General features: G+C 35.4%; 1 protein-coding gene across 16 annotated transcripts in view; it reads left to right on the top strand.

Annotated features, from left to right (window-relative positions):
• The window catches only part of ERC2 (ELKS/RAB6-interacting/CAST family member 2), a 461566-nt gene that overhangs the window by 186131 nt on the left and 259649 nt on the right, over positions 1 to 15786 (top strand). For 5 of the 16 annotated variants that reach the window (XR_010990493.1, XM_068163671.1, XM_068163678.1 and 2 more), the window contains 4 exons: positions 2872 to 2907; positions 8517 to 8546; positions 9379 to 9572; positions 13523 to 13534. Coding sequence is in view for 15 of the 16 variants with exons in the window: in XM_068163671.1 (XP_068019772.1) it covers positions 2872 to 2907; positions 8517 to 8546; positions 9379 to 9572; positions 13523 to 13534 (272 nt within the window). In the remaining variant the exon portion in view is untranslated. Of the gene's footprint in view, positions 1 to 2871; positions 2908 to 8516; positions 8547 to 9369; positions 9573 to 13522; positions 13535 to 15786 lie in introns of all 16 variants that reach the window. The other 11 variants (XM_068163672.1, XM_068163673.1, XM_068163681.1 and 8 more) reach the window with 5 other exon arrangements.

Genomic DNA, 15786 nt, shown 5'->3' with positions numbered 1-15786 from the left:
AAGTAGCCAAAGCAAGCATTTAAAGGAAAACATACAAATCTTGTGTTTTATAATATGGCTTCATTTAAACTGATGCATTAAAATAGTTTTTGTTTAAGTAATTTGCAAGTTTGTTGATGCCTTTTCTACCATACGCTGTTTCTTTGACCTTTTTCTGTGTCATTTAGTAGTGTCTGCTCTCATTGTTTGAACACCAATCTCATGACATATTGGATGGGTTTAGGCATTGTGTTTGCCTTCTGCAATCCATAACTAAGTGTATGTCAAACATGAAGTTTTTTATATTGCTATCTAATGCTTCTTTTTCTAGAAAAGAATATTAATTTGCGCTATGAATGTTATCATTGTTACTACAATATCATGAGACTTGTTCTACCCAGGTTGAGTAGTATCCTGCTGTCTTTAGGCATTGTTTCCGTAGCCTTACCTAGGAAGAAGGTATTGCAAAGTATAAAGGATACCAGAGTGTAGACCTTACATTTCTGTTATTTTTTTAATTCAGAGTGAATATATCTAATTAAATACCTGTGATGTGTGCTTAGTTGTGGAAAAGAATGATCTTTTTTCAATGATCATATAGAAAGGCTTTAAATGGAAACACAACTACTTGAAATGTGTGATAGCTTATAAATGCTATTGATGGAATCGATATCTTCAGATGTCCTCTTTAGTTTTCTTTTGCTAGAAAATGTGTTTACTTTGAACTTCATTGCAATATGAAATATGTTACTTCATTTAAAAAAAACTAGTTAAAATACTCTAAAAGCACAGATCACTTAAAGCCCTCAAAATACAGTCCTAAGTCAATCTCTCACTGTACGTGTAAACACATCATACAGCCATGGAAAAATAAGCACTTAGTAAAGTCAGAGAGTATCTGGGATGTCTTTCCTATAAAAGGGGGGTATGTTCCCTGTGTATAAATACAAAGGATTATTAAATGAAAGTTGAAAACATAATAGTTTTATTATATCATAAATACAGCATAAAGCCCCAATGGAAATTCACCCAACATTTGTAGGAGACCAGGTATTTCCACAATAAAATGTACTTACAACCTTCTCTGTGAGCCTGTTTGGTTGAACAGAAACAGTGACTGTTGATGATAGTAGACTCCAAACAGTAATTTTAAATTCACATTTTCTCATGTGTGAATTCTCATTTTCACATGTTCAAACCTGTAAATATCCTGTGATAAAAGTAATTGGTCCCCAGAAAACTACCTTCACCATATTTTCACTTCTTGGGAAACTAACTGAAACAAAAATCTGGGTTATTCCTGTAGTAGGAGGAACATCAACATAGTTGAGAGTAAATTAGCCAGCATGTCCCCTAAGTGTGCTTATGTAAGGGCATTAACCTCTATGGAAGCTAGGAGGAATGAGCACATTTCAATCTTTATTTTCCCAAAAGTGACTCCACAGGGCTGTTTGTTATTTTGAGGAATTTGAATGCAGTTTACACATTACACCTCTCTCTAAATAAGTCATAGAGGAAGCAATTTTCATTACAGCATTATAAAATTGTTATAATGTTGAGGTATATATTTTAACAAATGATACAAATAAATATGACGATAGTATTCTGTCCACATTTGCTAGGAGTTAGTTTGCCATGAGTACTTATGGTAATAGGTACCATGACTGAAAGAAAATGTATAGAAGAGGCAAGTCAAAACAAAATCTGGAAATTATTGTTTTCAATTTATTTTTAAAGTTTGTCTTCCTTTGCTTCCCCTGCTTCATGTTTGTTGGGAGAAGAATATTAATTTATTCATTAAAAATAGAGTTTTGATTAGATCCAGTATTTTTGGTATTATATGACTGGATTATTTGCATTTCAACAGGAGAAAACATGCTAATTCTAAACCCACTGTTTAAATTTTATAGAGTAGACACATTTCACAAAGTAATAAATAGGATATTTTAAAAGAGCAATTACTCATGTGACTGTGCTGTGTTTTGGTGCACAAAATAATGTGTAAAAATATAGACATGCTTATTCAGCTTCCTGTGACAAGTATTATGAACTGAAATTAATAACATTTGAAAAAATCCATAAACCCTAGAGGAACAATAAGTGCTTTTTTTTTGGAGGGGGCAGGGGGTGGAGGTGGAGAGGGGAGGTGTGGGGGGCCAAAACTGCACAGATTTGTGTTGATTTACTTTGTATTGCTACTAGAAGAACAGCAGAAATTGCCTAATAGGTATCAAAATGCTTTATATATATAGATATATGTGTGTGTGTGTATATAATCTTATTATCCACTCTAGAATTTCCTCATTTTGTTGTTTTTCATTACCTTAAATTTACTTGCTTACTGACATATTTGCAGTTGCTGAAGTAATTTTTGCCAAGCTGTACTGTTCCAAAGTCATTCTGCATAGAAAATTCAGTCTTGTGTTAAACAAAAGGAAAGTAATAAATTTAATGATACAATTTAATTAATCTTTTATTATTACTGTCTTTGAAGCTTTGGTGATAAATTGCAGCCTCAGCCAAAAGCACTTCTCGTGATTCATTGCTTGAGACCAGCACTTAATGTATCATCAAAAGTGGACACCTTTCTTTATTTCATGGGTTATTTAACTTGAGAAAGGGAAAGTAACACAAACTTTAAATTTCTTACTCCAGCTATTCTTTTTTAGGAGCCAAAGTCAACATTTATGTTTCCCCAGTGCCTCTCACTTTCACCAAGGAATGTTTAGAATCTTAAATTTCTTCTTTTTTTCCTTTCTTTTTTTTTTCTTTTATTTTTAATGACAAGTTCTTCTGTGCAAATGCACTGGTTTTGTTGAGCTAATGCTGTTTTCCTGGATCTTTCCTTCTTTTCCTGTCTGTGCTTCACTCCCTTCCAACTTTGCAATGTAGCAAGCTGAACAGTTGTTCAATCAGATGTACAATCCAGTAAGTTCTTTTTCACAACGCCCGCTGTAACATACGAAAGCATGAGGATCCATTACCCTCCTGTGTTGTGTGCTTCCTCTGCGGAGCTTTGCAGAATTCTTCTGGTGCTCACTATGCTATCTTTATTCATTACATCCAAATAAATGAACTTTGTGGACTTCAAGGCCATTTCAAGAGTAAAAATGTATTAAATAGGTGCATACGTTATTTCTGAGAGAAGAACCTAGCCTTTAGGTCCTCAACTTCTCAATTAGAAAAAGCATGCAGATGGTTTTATTTTTGTTGCTTTGCTTTACAGTTCCTGCTTTGCAGTACTTTATTTGATCCTTCAAACTTAAATAACTAGTAATTTATTCAGTTTATTTTAAGTGAGTTGATTATGTGCATGATAATAGCTAGGAAGTAACTGGTGCTATTTCTCAGAGTTTGTATGATTAAAATAGTTCAGATCAGTTTTACCCCTAAAAGACTGTATACATTCAGCATATATACATTAAGAATGCGGAAACATTGTATTGAAGAAAATGCTGAAGTATAAAATGGTCAGTGCAGAGGGTGATATTTGAAACAGCCAAACAATGGATTGTTTAGCATTATTATTCTTGCCAACGCCTGCTTTAATTGCAAAATATCAGCCCTCCTGAGTTGACTGTGTTTCTTTTCCAGTTTGAGGAAGAGCAGTAACAACCATTCTCTTTGGCAGAGAAAGGTTTTTGTTATTTTTGGCTGAAATGGTTACATTTAATGTGCTGTGAGCATCACAGGACAGAAAAAAAAAGAAAAAGATGTAACTGTAATAGAATTTTACAAGCTATGGTTTACGTAGTAACCATAGTTGGAATTACCGTGTAATTGGAGGAGCGTGTATATATAGAACTGGTTTTGTAGCTTAATAGCATGGTAGTATAAATTAAGAGAAGGTATTGTCTTCACTGAAGTCAGTGTGGATTTTGCCATTAATGTCAGTGGACCAGGATTCCATCTTTGGAGTCTATTATTCTTAAGTTTTGTAGCTTCTAACCATGTAATGGATATGACATATGTATGGGAAAAGTGAGTCCCACAGAATGTGCTGCATTTATTTTTAAAGTTATTGGTTAGCTGTTTGTAGAATCCAGTTATAAATTAATTGTAAGAAGCATAGACCATTCAGCAAACTGCTGGTCAAAGAGCTTTTCCCTTTGAACAATTAAACCCTACGTTCTGTATCATCTTGCCTCACCTTTGTGCTACTTATGTTTCTGTACATATCATTTGCACTTCTATTGTTTGTCTTTTCAGGCTGGAGTCTTTTTTTTCTATTAGTTTTTATCTTGATTTTCATAAATGCTTTCAGTCATTATTTCAGTATTAGTTATTCTGATGTATGGAATTAATTTGTTACTTCCTGGTCTATTTGCATATGGTATTCCAAAACCAGTCAGTGCTATTTTTATTTCTTCTGCCTTTAAGTGCTTAATTTTCAAAAGGACAGCCTGTTGGACTTTTTTTTGCTCATCTTCTTTTCTTCTTTATTTATGTGTCTAAGTATCATCTTAACAATGTAAGTAGTAATGATCCTTTTCTCCCTAAAAGCACTGAAGATCTTGAAATGATAATTTGATGGAAGTCAATGGCAACGTATTATTTGAATTCCACAAGGCCAGAATTTCACCTTTGTTCTTGGAGTTGGCATAAAAGCAGTTACTTGAAACATTTTTTGTACTGCAAGCCATTATGATGCTTTATTTAATAAAATGTTTCCTGTTTTGGTGTTTTTTTTTTGTTTTTTTTAGAATAATAATGTTATGAAAGAAACAGATGGCAATCTAATGTTGAAATACTGGAGTTCTAATGCTCTTCTGTTTACGTGTACCAGAGAAACATCAATCAGTCTCTGAGTAGACTTTAGCCCTTGCAAGAATACAGCAATTTTTTGTAGCAGAAGCTTTTTTTTCTTGCTATGTCCCACAGGCATCCACTCCAAGACCTTCATTGCTGAATCTAGTGATTTTTAAATACAGCAATGGAAAGAAGTGTTTTATCCTTATACACATTTGAGTACCAAAGTGGAGATGATACGGAAGGGGTATGAGTCCTCCATGCTCTATTGCAAATGATTTCACATTATAGTCACCTGTATGTATAAGGTGTGAACAGAATTTGGCATGCATTTCTTCATGTTTTGAAAGGTAAACCTTCTGAAATACCCTTTGAATTCTTATAATTGATTTTGTACAAGAAGTTAGATGATTGGTTTTGTACTATAATGAAAACACACTTAATTTGGAGTTCAGGTGAACATTTTTCTGAATAATGAAGACTTAGTTTTCCAAATGCTTCATCAGAGCAATGTCAGATTAAAATTTAAAGTGCTTGCAGAATCCACACTAAGTTGCTTTGAACAATCCCTGAAATTAAATAAAAAACCCTTGAATTTTAAGGAGACTACAAAAACTTTATTTTTAGTTGTTGTAATGTTATTACCTTTGAAGGATCTTACAAAGTAATTTCTTGCATGTAATTTCTGCTGTTGCATTTATCTTTATTATGAAGTACTTGGTTGATTTTTGTGTATGTTTGTCTGAAGATATGGAAATTAAATACTACATCCATCCATTTCTGTTATGCAGATTAATGCATGTGTGCTTGCACCATAAAATTTTAGCAGGCTAAATAATTCATGTTGCATGTCTGTGCCACACTATTACAGTGTTTCTGTATGAGATTTATGGTTTACATAAGGAAATGTTACTTTACATCTAAAGTATTTGTAGTACTTACTAAGCAAATATCAGAACACTTAGATAATTATGGTAAAAATTAGTGAAAATCTAATGGTAGAGTCATATGCTATTTTTACTGAATATTAAAAATAATATACAACAACACAGTCACAAGGCTGATGACACAAAACATCCTAAACCAATTGTGCTAGTTTGAAATCTACCTAATCTGCACACACAGGTATTATAATTTACAGATACAGATTAAGGGGTCAACTACTTTGCTACTGAGAGTTATGCATGAACCTGTCACTTTTATTCATAAAACCCCCTTAAATCTAGAAAATGTATTCTTCCCATGAAAACAGAAGTGATGCAAGGCTGTCTCCCACAGTCTGCAAAAAAGCCAAAAATTCTGCCCTGTCTGGGTGGGAGCAGGGTCAGTATCAGCTGAGATACTTTTCATCTCCTTTGGGCCTACTGTTTGACCTCAGAAGTCAAGTTCCATCTGTCAGCAAATCACCTCTGATCTGAATTTAACAATTTTTTTTTACAAAGTCCCCAGTTCTATCCAAACACAACTTTTAAAGCCATAAAATATAATAGGGCTCTTACAAGTAGTTCTATGCCTTTATCTTGGGAAAGTCAGATGGATTGTTCTTCGCTGTAGTACCAGCAGCTTTGCTCACAACATGAGGATTCCCCTAAAGGGACTCTCTGAGTTGCACGGCCATGTGCAGAAAGCTCTTTTGCAAGAGTGTTCTTGCTCTCCCTTTTAAACTTGCCTTCTCCATTAAGGCAATGCCTTTGTAGAAGTCTAATTAAGGCCAATAGTCAAAAAATAGGCTATAGCTTTACTGATGCCTTGCAATACTGGGACCTTTAAAAAAAAAAGGAATAGTCTTATACTTGTCTTTGAACCGATGCTTGTATTTATTTATATGTGACATTATGCATATCTGTGCAGCACTTCAAAGTCCTGTACAAGGTGTTAATCACATAGGATTTGATCATACCTTATAGGTTCCACTTTATGTTGAAAACCACAGGAAAATACAGTGACCAACTTTGTGCTAGAGAGTTTTCCAAAAAAACACATCCCACAGATATGGAATGACAAGTGTATCACAGAAAACACAAGAGTTGAAATTACTTTTGCATCTTAATTTCCTGAACACATTATTGAGCAAGGATTATAGGCCTAAATGAAGGAATATAATTTATATCCGTTGTTTCAGATGATGTTTTAATTATAAGCTGTGCAGTCGATAAATTATTTGGTACATTTCTGAGCTGCTGTAAGATGAGAATAGTCTATGATGGCTGAACATCTGGCACCTTTGCATTGAGGCCACCATTGTCTTCTTGCCCAATTACTTATTTTCATTAGTGAAAGCCCAGTGTAGCAATGAGAAATAAACAAAACAAAACAAAAACCCCCACAAAACCCACAAAAAAACCAAGACAAGCTTCAAGCTTTCCTAGCTCTTCTACGTTATTTCTTGTCCTGATTTAAATCTACGGTAGAAGTGCATGGGGGAAAAAGGTTTGGGTTGAAGCTGAGAGTTCCCATACAGTGAGTGAAAAAAAGACTGGTTAGTAGCAGGAAGGTGGTGTTTTGCTTGTTTATGAAATGATGGGTACAAGGCTGCTGAATAAAGTTAACTGTGTGCTGAAATAAACAGAAGGGAAGGAAAGGTGAGAGGAAGAAATACGAAAGACTGGTAGCTTCTGTAAGAGGAAGTATGAATTTACCCTTAGAAGAGGAGAGAAAATCTGACGAGCAATAAGGAGGGCAACAAAGGTGATCCAAGGGCCAGAATACCTCTGCTGTGAGGGTATGCTGAGGGAGCTGGGATTGCTCAGCCTAGAGAAAAGAAGACTAAGGGGGGACCTAACAACTGCCCTCCAATACCTGAAGGGATCCTACAGGAAGGCTGGAGAGGGAGTGTCTAGGGACAGGACAAGGCGGAATCCTTTTTATTCTTTTCAGAAGAACACATAGTGCTCATTCTGGAGAGAGAAAACATTGTCTAATATCCTAACAGAGGTGATGGAAGATTGAAGTGGTTTTTCAGCTGAAAATTGGTATTCAGTGTCTCACATAACTGGCCCCGAGTCTGAGTATTGCACTTAGTTAAAAAATTTCAAAGCTTGTAGGTTTCCTGACACAATTAACTCTCAATATAAAATAAACTGAAGTTTATTATTAAAGCAGGAAGATTTATGTGAAAAAGAATGTGTTGGTATCATCTCACCCCAACAGTAAAACTAAGATATGTTACCTTGAAACAAGCTTTGTGTTAGGAAATTCCATTATCTGCATAGAAGTCCGGACTGGATCCTGCCTGAAGAATAAGGCCAGTAGGATTAGTAGGCTTCTCATGTCATTCCTTTGGCTTATTGTGGCAACCAAATATTTATTCTGAATGAAAGTCTCACAGAAGGATAAATAAGACTTAAAATCTACTATCTTTTCCTTATTATCCTCATGCTTAAATGATATGTTACATGCAACCCTCCTGGGTTTCTTTGCCAGCAATTTTTTTTTTAATTGTTGTATTTATGCTAACCAACTTGTTCTTTATTTCCATAGAACATTTTAACCATTGCAAAGAGTATGAACCTTCTAGTATCTGTAGTTTAAATTACCTCTTTTCAAAACACATTTCATTTTGATCTGCCTTTCTTTCATTGCTTGCTTGCATTATCTATTCCCTGAAATTAAGAAGGATAAGTAAGTCCACATCTTTTCTGCATAAGATAGTTTGAGGACCTTCAGTTCAAAATATCCTGATTTTTTTTTGTGAAATTCTTGTATATGAAGAGAATGTTATCTGAATTTTCTATGTTTAATGTGCACTGCCTTAAACTACTTGTTTTTTCCTTGCCTGCTCTTTCAAGATGCCAATTAAGAATAATGGGAAGCAAGGGGTAGGCTAAGCATTGCAGTGCATTGTTGTTTCCATCTGTCTGTGATTATTCCAGCCAAGAGTTTAAAGTATTTGATACCAGATCATGCTCCCATTGAAGTTAATTGGGTTTTTGCCATTAGGTTTGATGGGAGTAAGATTGAACTCTGCACTGTTGTTGTATTCATTGCGTTCTTTCTTGTCTGTGAAACTGCCACCCATCCATGCATGTGTTTGCCAGGTTTGTGCTGTTTTCACCAATGGTTTGTTCTTCTGATGTTTCAGGTTAAGTATTAGTGATAAGAGAAAAAGGATTATTGGGTAAAATGTCTGCCGACAGAACTTTTTAGTTTATTCAGTTGTCTTTCAAAAGCAATTTTTTCCTTTTAAATTCTCCATATCAATCTGCATTGAAAACATCTGGTGATGTAGATTCAAATATGCATACATGCATCTGTGTATATATATATATATAAGGACAAAGTATGTATGTATAGGGGGAAAAGAAAGAATGCGGTCTATTAAGAAATTGTCTATGTGTTTGAAACACTTAAAAGCTCAATGTGAATTAAATGAACTACAGGGTGATTTAATTTAAAAAGAACTCTTAAAATATGGTCACTATAAGAAATCCCCTCTCCCTCCAGAATAAGAGCATTTGACAATAATTTTAGACTATGAAGCTATTTTCATTCCTTTTTCTAATGCTTCCATAGAAAATATTGTCATTGGGCAGAAATACCCATAATCCTTTTTAATGAAGGTTTGAACTCCAAGATGAAGAAATAAAGCTCTTCAAACAATATAAAATATTGTCATCCTTATTTATTCTTTTAAAAATGTTGATTCTGAAGGCTCATGAGGCTGAAGAAGAGGCACGGATGAATCCAGAATTTGCAGACAGGATGAAACAGCTTGACAAGGAGGCGTCATACTATAGAGAAGAATGTGGCAAAGCTCAGGCCGAGGTTGACAGACTTCTAGAAATACTCAAGGAAGTAGAGAATGAGAAGAATGACAAAGATAAGAAAATCGCTGAGTTAGAAAGGTAATACTTGTCTTATTTGCCTTATGTTAAGTAGCATCTTTACTTACTTGGTCTTCATTGAAGAACAGAGAATTTTGAGTAGCATTTTTAACACGCTATTTGTTATATCTTGTAAAAGTTAATCAGAAATGAAGAAAAGTGGCTACCTGAGAACTGCATCTCATGTCTGCTGACTCTGGAACTATTTAAGGTTTTCAGTTTGTTAGTAGTCTCCATAAAAGGAGCACAAATGCAAATATGCAATTTACAGTGATAACAGCCCTACCAGAAAACCTTGTTGAGGAACAATCCTGTCTTTCTACTAACTTGTAAATCAGAACTGTCCCCACACCTCTTGCTTCTGTGTTAAGAGCATCACTAGCTCTCAGAGGTCCTGAAAAGTATTGGTAAGTATTTCTAACTGTTCTTATGACTGTTTAATAATAATTGTAACTATTTCTCAGTGTTTCTGTAGTCTTTGTCCAATTCAAATGAATATTTTTTGACATTGATCAAGCAGTGTCTGTCTTCTGTGAAGATTGTACAGTCTTTCCTTAGTGGAGTCAGGAGGGGTTTGTCTCATGTCTTTCATTATTAAATGATTCTTGGAACCTTCTCTCGGATGGTGTGCTGCAGTTTATTTGATTGATAAGCAATTTATGTGGGTCCCTCCCTGTACTGAGACACTCTTAAGTAGATGAAAGAAAGAATTTTATGTTTTCACATATTTTATAATATTGTTTTCTAGTGTTCAGATCAATTTTGTGATCATTTCTATAGATCCATTCAAGGGATAGCACTGCTGTTCCATTAGGGAGAATTTCCAGGAAAGAGGAAGATCTGCTGGAAATTTTAATTACCTTAGGTTGAGAAAAACAGCCAGCTTGGAGAGGAAGATGTGTAGAGCATATTTACTGATGATGGCTTATCAGCCTTCACAATTACCTGTTGCCAAAACGTACCTTTTTCTGCAGGTGTTTGGCAAAAGCTTAATCATGATGATAATGGAAGGAATATAGTTATCAATCAAAGTGTCATGAGAACAGAGACCTCAAATTTGAACTGAGAAGAGATAATTTACATTTGAAATAGAACTGAGTGTTTACATGACAACTTTAATTAGCAATTACCTCTCTTACTGTATCAGAAGGAGTTTAGAATACCCTGGTGTTTAATGTGTAAAGTAGATACCAGAGGAAACCATCAGTGAACACCTTATTATATATTAATGACTGTGAATTGTGCATAAACTTTCCAAAATCCTTAAGCAGCATATTGGAGAAAGATAATTCAGTTAGTGAATTTGTGTGGTCAAGAAACTGTTGACTGTTCCTGCCATTGGTGCGTGTACTGAAGGGGCAATTGCAAGCGCAGACTTGTGACCCAGACTGCAGGCCCAAATATGACCAAGCTGATGGAAACTAAACATATAGTCTTTAGAGAACCAGTAACCAATATCCTCATTGGACTGTAAAACCTACTGTGTTATTGTGTGACACTAAATACAGTAATAGGCATGCTAAACTTCTGTTTGAGTGGATAATCTTAAGAGATTTCAGTGACAATCATGTAGATGTTGAATGGTTGGATATTACAATGACAAGATTAAAAATGAACATGATGAAGCAGTGAAGCTTTTGATCTAACTTTTATAGTAAATGTCAACTTGATTTAAATATTCTTATAAACCAGTATATTTATTTGAATTAAATTGAGAATATTGATTATGGAACAATGATTACAAAGGAACAAGGAACCAAGTGATACAGAGGTATTACTATGACCTCGTCAGAACACAATCTTATTGTCTGAGAGCCCTGTAGGAGGTTATGTAATGGACAGAGTTTTCTTCTATTTTATTAGTTTTTGAAAATTCAGTGCACTTTCAGTAGTGAAATTTTGGGACACCAGTTTCCAGTCTGTTATTGTTGATGAGGATGCTGACCCTAGACTAATTTTTCTAAAAATAATTCTGTACCACTGACTAGGCACAGCCTTTTTGAATGGGGTATACTGTACTTTGAATATGATGAAGCTATAGCTTTGCTATGAAATGTGAAGTTACTTCTATAATGCTTGCAATAAGATATCTGTGGCATGATCAGCTAAGGACAGTAGTATGTTGCAAGTTACAGGAATTATCATGGTCTAAGAGTTGTTTGTGAATTCTATTAACTTTAATGCAGTTTCTCACTTGATTTAACTTATGTGTAGGTTTCAGGATTAATTCTAAATTCCTATGCATACAGAATATGTGTTAGTTATTGTAAATTAGGAAAGTTAAAAAAATAAAAAAGACAACCAGATTGAGTGAATTTGGTTATGGCAGTGTGATTATGAGCCCTCTAAATAATGAAGCAGACACCAAAATAATGAGGTGTGAACCTTGATATGTTAGAAAAAGTATCTGCATTAGGATAGGAAGGTATTAATGTCATCAAGTGCTAGCAAAACTCCATATGGAGAACTCCAGTTTACTTCTCATTAGTCCTACTGGAGAAGGTTGAATGAAAACTGGAAACAGGTGCAGAGAGGGCCAGTGGGATAATTAAAAGAATGGAGTACTCATGTCACAGGAGGAGTCTAAACAACAGGGGTTTGTTTCTTTGGCAAAACAGAGGCTTAGCAGGGATGCTTATTCTCTATAAATATGTGATGGGGTAAGCACTGTGGTGGAAGAAGCATGATTCCAGTAAAAGTGTTGGCACATAATGCAATGGGCATAAATTATTCATTAAGAAGTTTAGACTGCAGAGAAAGAAAGTGATGAGAACATAGTGTAGATTGTAAGATCTTGGGCCTGCTTCTCTCCAGCAGTATGCTAGATGGTTGGTTATTTGCTTGATTGAGTATAGCTTCTAAAGCAAAGCTTACAACAATACGTAAGTTCATTTAAAAGTACTCGCTACGAGACAAAACCATTTTGGTTTTAGACAAATTGTTTTTATCTTCCCCACTTACATCCAGGGGTAAGCTTTGGGTAGAAACACTGCAGATATGCATTTAAGTTCCTGCAGTGTTTGGACTACAATTAATTCATTCTGAATTTATTTGGAATTGAATTCTGAAAATAAGTTCACAAAGCACTAGCAGTTCATCACATAAATGGCAAAACATCAATATATGAAATAATTGCTTTTGAAAAGGTGTTATGCTTTTAGAAGATTGCTCTTTCATAATTGAATGAAAAACTGTCCACCAGTGGCAGCTTTAAGGATTAGTCTACCTGAGTGTCAGGCAGGGCTTCTTTTTGTCTTGCTTAATTTAAAGAGCATGTTAAGTGGTTTTTAACAAATGAGTTATCAAGTTATTTTTAGTGTTAAGGTTATTCTTCAGACTGAAGAAAAAAAGTTGCTGTCAGCATTGGAAGGGGCTCTGTCTTAGGGATGGGATGGGAGGGAAGGGCAAATCTCTGGTCTTTCATTATTAGGTATAGTGCTTTGTGAACTTCTAAAGAGTATCTTTGAACAAGCTCCAGATTGTTTAGTTGTTTTGGCTTTTATGGGAAGACTCAATGAATGTGGGTCAACAAACCTATCTCAGTTCAAAAAACCTCTTCTTGGGGGGGATATGATGAGATATCTGTGTGGCAGCAAACACTAACATTATCGACCTATCAGTTCTGTTTGCTGTATGTATACATTTGGATGGTTGTAAATATGCATGGCTTTCCGCTGTACACAAATGACAAGATGTCATTTTTTACTTTAAATTTTCTGTTCAGTGCACAGCAAGGATATACTGCTACAGAAATTCAGAAATTTTGTTTTACTTCTCACTTTCCCTTCCTTCCCTTCCCTTTTTTTTATTTTTTTTTTTAAATTATTTTTAATTTAAATAAAATCTGCTGGTATAACATCTGCTTGTTATATTTTTAAAGAACTAATGTGTTCCTCCCTTTATTCTCTTTTGCTGTCTTCCTCCTTATCTGTTTTTCTCCAAATTGCTGCTTTCATCCCTACTTCAACCAGCTTGACTTCCAGGTTAGTATTTTCTGCTCACCTAATTAATTGCACCTTCTAAAATGAAGGTTTTCTATGATGCTTCATTTATTTGGCCATTTTGATTCCATATCAATAACTTTGTCTGTCTTTGTTTTTACTTTGCTTGTCCCTGTTGTGAAGTTTTTGGTCATTCCATTTATAGATCAGAAACTTTACAGTAAATGAATGCTTTTGCAAAAAAATGTGGAAGAAAAAAATGTTTATTAACAACATAATTAATATGTTGTTTCTTGTAAAGATTTTTTTCTTGCAGTTTTACTTTTATTATCTTTGCTTAGGGAATTCAACAGAGGGAATAACATTTTGGTAGATGACCCAACCCAGTAGGTAATGGATTGCGCAGTATCAGTAGTATAAAGATTTATTGGAACATTGGAAACTTATTCTTAATACTTTACCATCACCCCTTTTACTGTTACTGCAAACATAATAGGATGAGTTGGAGTGGTTCAGCTTCTGGTTCAGAAACTTTTAGCTGTTTGTGGTGGCCAGATTCTGGACAAGCACATAACTGCAAGGGAGGTATGTGTATGTTTTGTATGCTGTGTTTGTATATAGTGTCATCTAGTCAGATGAATGTTTTTCTTTCTTCCGGTTCTTAGATTAGTTTAGCTAGTGTTTGTGCTTGTGCACTGATTATGACTAATCTTATCAGGTATTATGATGTCTCGTGGTGCTTGTTGACAGTACAAATTGATCTAGGCAACTTTTTTTATTTCCTCTTAGAAGGCCTTGATGTTGGGTTCCCACCCCCCACCCCCCCATGCTTATGAATGATTGTAAAGTGTAAGTTAGCAAAGTCTTAAAACATCTACTTGGTATTTTTGAAACTAATGACTTTATACACTTTGGACTACAGGTTCATCTGCTTCTGCCTTTACCCATTCTTTTTTTTTTTTTTTTCCCCCCCCTTGTGACAGGTTTTTAAGACAGTTCTCTGCTCTTAAGTTCATCCCTTATTTATCAATTATGAAATCAGTGATTGAAACCTGAACACAGTTATGTTTTCTGTACTCAAAACTTTTCTTTAGGAGGTCTTTATCAAGTTAGAAAGCATTTACTGGCTTATAAAGGAGGGTGTATACTGCAAAGACTTTCCAGGTGGATTTAGGCAACCAGAGATACTACTGCAGATATAGTTCCAGGTTATTACCATAGTATCATAGTATCATCCAGGGTTGGAAGGGACCACAAGGATCATCTAGTTCCAACCCCCCTGCCATGGGTAGGGACACCCCACACTAGATCAGGCTGGCCAGAGCCTCATCCAGCCTGGGCTTAAACACCTCCAGGCACGGGGCCTCGACCACCTCCCTGGACAACCCATTCCAGGGTTCCACCACTCTCATGGTGAAGAACCTCCTCCTCACATCTAGCCTGAATCTCCCCACCTCCAGCTTCATTCCATTCCCCCTAGTCCTATCACTACCTGAGATCCTGAGAAGTCCTTCCCCAGCCTTCCTGTAGGCCCCCCTCAGATATTGGAAGGCCACAATTAGACAATCTCGGAGCCTTCTCTTCTGCAGACTGAACAGCCCCAACTCCTTCATTTCAGTAGAATCATGGCAAATGTTTGCTCTGTCTTTCTAATGTGTTCAGAAGTTTTTTTAGAATTTTGGTGCTGATGTATACTTTGTGCATGGCACATCTTGCTGGTGTGGGAGAGTTTTGGTATCTTACCCTCTAAATCAAACACAGTTCACAGGTCAGATGTATCAGAGAAGTTTCAGACATGGAAGCTTTCAAACTGCATGACAGGAGATGGCTCATTATGAAAAGACTGACAGGACAAGATTTTTTTTTTTCCCTGGTGTGCTTTAATGCACATCACAACTGCAGGTTAGTTTCCAGCTAGAAAATTTTGCTTCTGAAATTTAAGGCTTATTGATTGCAGTACTGAAACAGGACTTTATTGTCAATCTGCTGCAAGCACATTTTAGTATGTTTGAATGGATAGTTATTACAACTGAATTTAAGAAAAAACAATTTATTTTCAGATTCTTCCCCCTCACCCCCCCGAAATGAAATGCATTTACTCTGTAGTTGGCTATGATGAGGTTGTCTGAACGTGACCACTCTGGTGTTTGTATCAGAACATAACCAACATTGATTCAAAATCTGTCTACCCAGAGAGAGCTTAAAGAAAGATATTATCCTATATGGTTGATTTCACTGGAATTCAGTGATTGCTATGCAGAAACATTTGTTCAGCAGTTGGAGGTGCAATTTCT

This window comes from Melanerpes formicivorus, unplaced genomic scaffold, assembly GCF_026170545.1.
Source record: "Melanerpes formicivorus ecotype bairdi unplaced genomic scaffold, bMelFor1.0.p_v2 SCAF_74, whole genome shotgun sequence".
Lineage (NCBI taxonomy): Eukaryota > Metazoa > Chordata > Aves > Piciformes > Picidae > Melanerpes > Melanerpes formicivorus.
The sequence above is the reverse complement of the archived record's forward strand: the minus strand, read 5'-3'. Positions and strand labels throughout refer to the sequence as shown.